General features: G+C 36.9%; 1 protein-coding gene across 1 annotated transcript in view; it reads left to right on the top strand.

Annotated features, from left to right (window-relative positions):
- The window catches only part of wrap73 (WD repeat containing, antisense to TP73), a 20,386-nt gene that overhangs the window by 14,066 nt on the left and 3,790 nt on the right, over positions 1 to 2,530 (top strand). The window contains exon 12 of the mRNA XM_022741717.1: positions 2,318 to 2,509. Coding sequence (XP_022597438.1) covers positions 2,318 to 2,509 — 192 coding nt within the window. The remainder of the gene's footprint in view (positions 1 to 2,317; positions 2,510 to 2,530) is intronic.

Here is a 2,530-nt window from a genome sequence, read left to right on the forward strand (position 1 = left end):
ATGCCAAATGTTTTGATATCTTGATAAAAACCATACCGGCTTTCTGAAAAAGAGTTCTGCAAAAAATATAAAGTAAAAAATATTCAGACACAGCAATGAAATGTGAATAATATACTCTAACTATGAGAGAGGCTGGACTGAGTCGGTTTACAGTGGCATCCATCAGAGATGAGAGATATGCACCTGTCTAATGGCTACTCCAGTGTTACTGTACAATATGTATTGGTATTGTATTACATACATTCCTATATATGTTAACAGTAACCTAACCTATTACCTATATATGACAACAGTAGCATTTTGGAAAATAACTATTGTTTCAATATTGCATTGGTGTCTACTGTACTGTGTACATTTCAACCCCTCTCAGCAGATTACTGCACTGTCCCTTTAGAGCACTGTATGGAAATGTATATACAAGCCTATGGAAGACAGAAGAGCTTTAGATTTAGAACATGGTGTATCCAGAAATTCACTATAAGGACAAAAGTGTTGGTCATTTGATTTTTAGATGTGTTTATGATATTTTCAATGCAGTGTTTAGTTTTGCAGCAGATATGAGGTACTTTGCATTTTGTGTGCAATTTCGTTTTTTTGTGTAGAGTTTTGAAAAAATGAGACGTAGGTTAGAAAATGTGTGAAAGCAGTTGTAAAGAAAAAAAATTAAAAAAAAAAGGTTAACCCTAACCATGGAACTATGCATCGGAAAATAGACAAAGAAAAATANGTTCTGCAAAAAATATAAAGTAAAAAATATTCAGACACAGCAATGAAATGTGAATAATATACTCTAACTATGAGAGAGGCTGGACTGAGTCCAACCCAACATGAGTCAGTTTACAGTGGCATCCATCAGAGATGAGAGATATGCACCTGTCTAATGGCTACTCCAGTGTTACTGTACAATATGTATTGGTATTGTATTACATACATTCCTATATATGTTAACAGTAACCTAACCTATTACCTATATATGACAACAGTAGCATTTTGGAAAATAACTATTGTTTCAATATTGCATTGGTGTCTACTGTACTGTGTACATTTCAACCCCTCTCAGCAGATTACTGCACTGTCCCTTTAGAGCACTGTATGGAAATGTATATACAAGCCTATGGAAGACAGAAGAGCTTTAGATTTAGAACATGGTGTATCCAGAAATTCACTATAAGGACAAAAGTGTTGGTCATTTGATTTTTAGATGTGTTTATGATATTTTCAATGCAGTGTTTAGTTTTGCAGCAGATATGAGGTACTTTGCATTTTGTGTGCAATTTCGTTTTTTTGTGTAGAGTTTTGAAAAAATGAGACGTANGTAGGTTAGAAAATTGGTGAAAACAGTTAAAAAAAAAAAAAAAAAAAAAAAAGGTTAACCCTAACCATGGAACTATGCATCGGAAAATAGACAAAGAAAAATATGCAATCAAACGTAAACATAGCACCAATTATAGTACAGTGAATTCCCACTACACACAGTATGTGTATATATATATATGTGTATATATGTAAGTATACAGTATGTGTGTTTATATATATATATATATATATATATATATATATATCTCCAAAGCGACTTAGTAAGCTTCAGTGCAGTAGGAACCTTAGTGTAAATATTAAGTACTACATATAAGTACTATTTAAAAAGTGCAAGGAGATTGTTTTAATGAAGTGCACCAAAAGTGCACAGTTAGTAATAGTTAGACATGTTAGGGTTTTAGGAAAGGATCTACTCTTGGAAGAGATGAGTTTTCGAGGGATTCTTGAAGATAGAGAGGGACGCCCTTGCTCTGATAGGATTGGGTAGTTTGTTCCACCATCCAGGGAACCACAGATGAGAACAGTCTGGACTGAGATCACCATGTGTGTGCATGCACGCACGTGCACGTGCGCGCATGTGTGAGAGAGAGGTCTTGCTCTCTCATACATATTTGAAGAAATTTTAAAGAGATTTGATTGAAAACACACACAATGCAGGGCCTTATCAGAGTGAGTGGTCTGTCATTCTATCTGATGAAGGTACAAACTGTTTTCATGAGTTGTCAGAGTCGGATGAGAAATTCATCAATACAATGAGAAAACGTCTTTAGTAGTGAACTATGTGTGGATACAATAGAAGTTTGTACAAATGAGAGATTCTAATGTGTGTGGGGATATGATGAGGTTTTGAGAACGTGAGGAGTGAAGAGTGACGTTTCTGATGCAAGAATTGCATCAAAGCGTTTGAGAAAAACTGTTTTGACTATTTGTGCTGCAATGCTTCAGAGCTCTATAAGCTGAGAGTGGTTTTGAGTGTGTATCTGTGTTTCTCTGACTGTAGACAACATGGCCAGTGTTGTGTGGGTGTGGGACATGCAGAAGATGAGCCTGGAGGCTGTGCTGGAGCAGACATCAGCTGTGCGCTGCTTTCAGTGGGACCCCCGGCGCCCACGGCTGGCACTGTGTACAGCCAACACCAAACTCTATCTCTGGTCCCCAGCAGGCTGTGTCTCTGTCCAGGTCCCCACTGAAGGTAACATGCTCTGCTTTGCTC

The sequence above is a fragment of the Seriola dumerili genome, unplaced genomic scaffold (genome assembly GCF_002260705.1).
Source record: "Seriola dumerili isolate Sdu_G_001 unplaced genomic scaffold, Sdu_1.0 BDQW01000056.1, whole genome shotgun sequence".
Taxonomy (NCBI): Eukaryota; Metazoa; Chordata; class Actinopteri; order Carangiformes; family Carangidae; genus Seriola; species Seriola dumerili.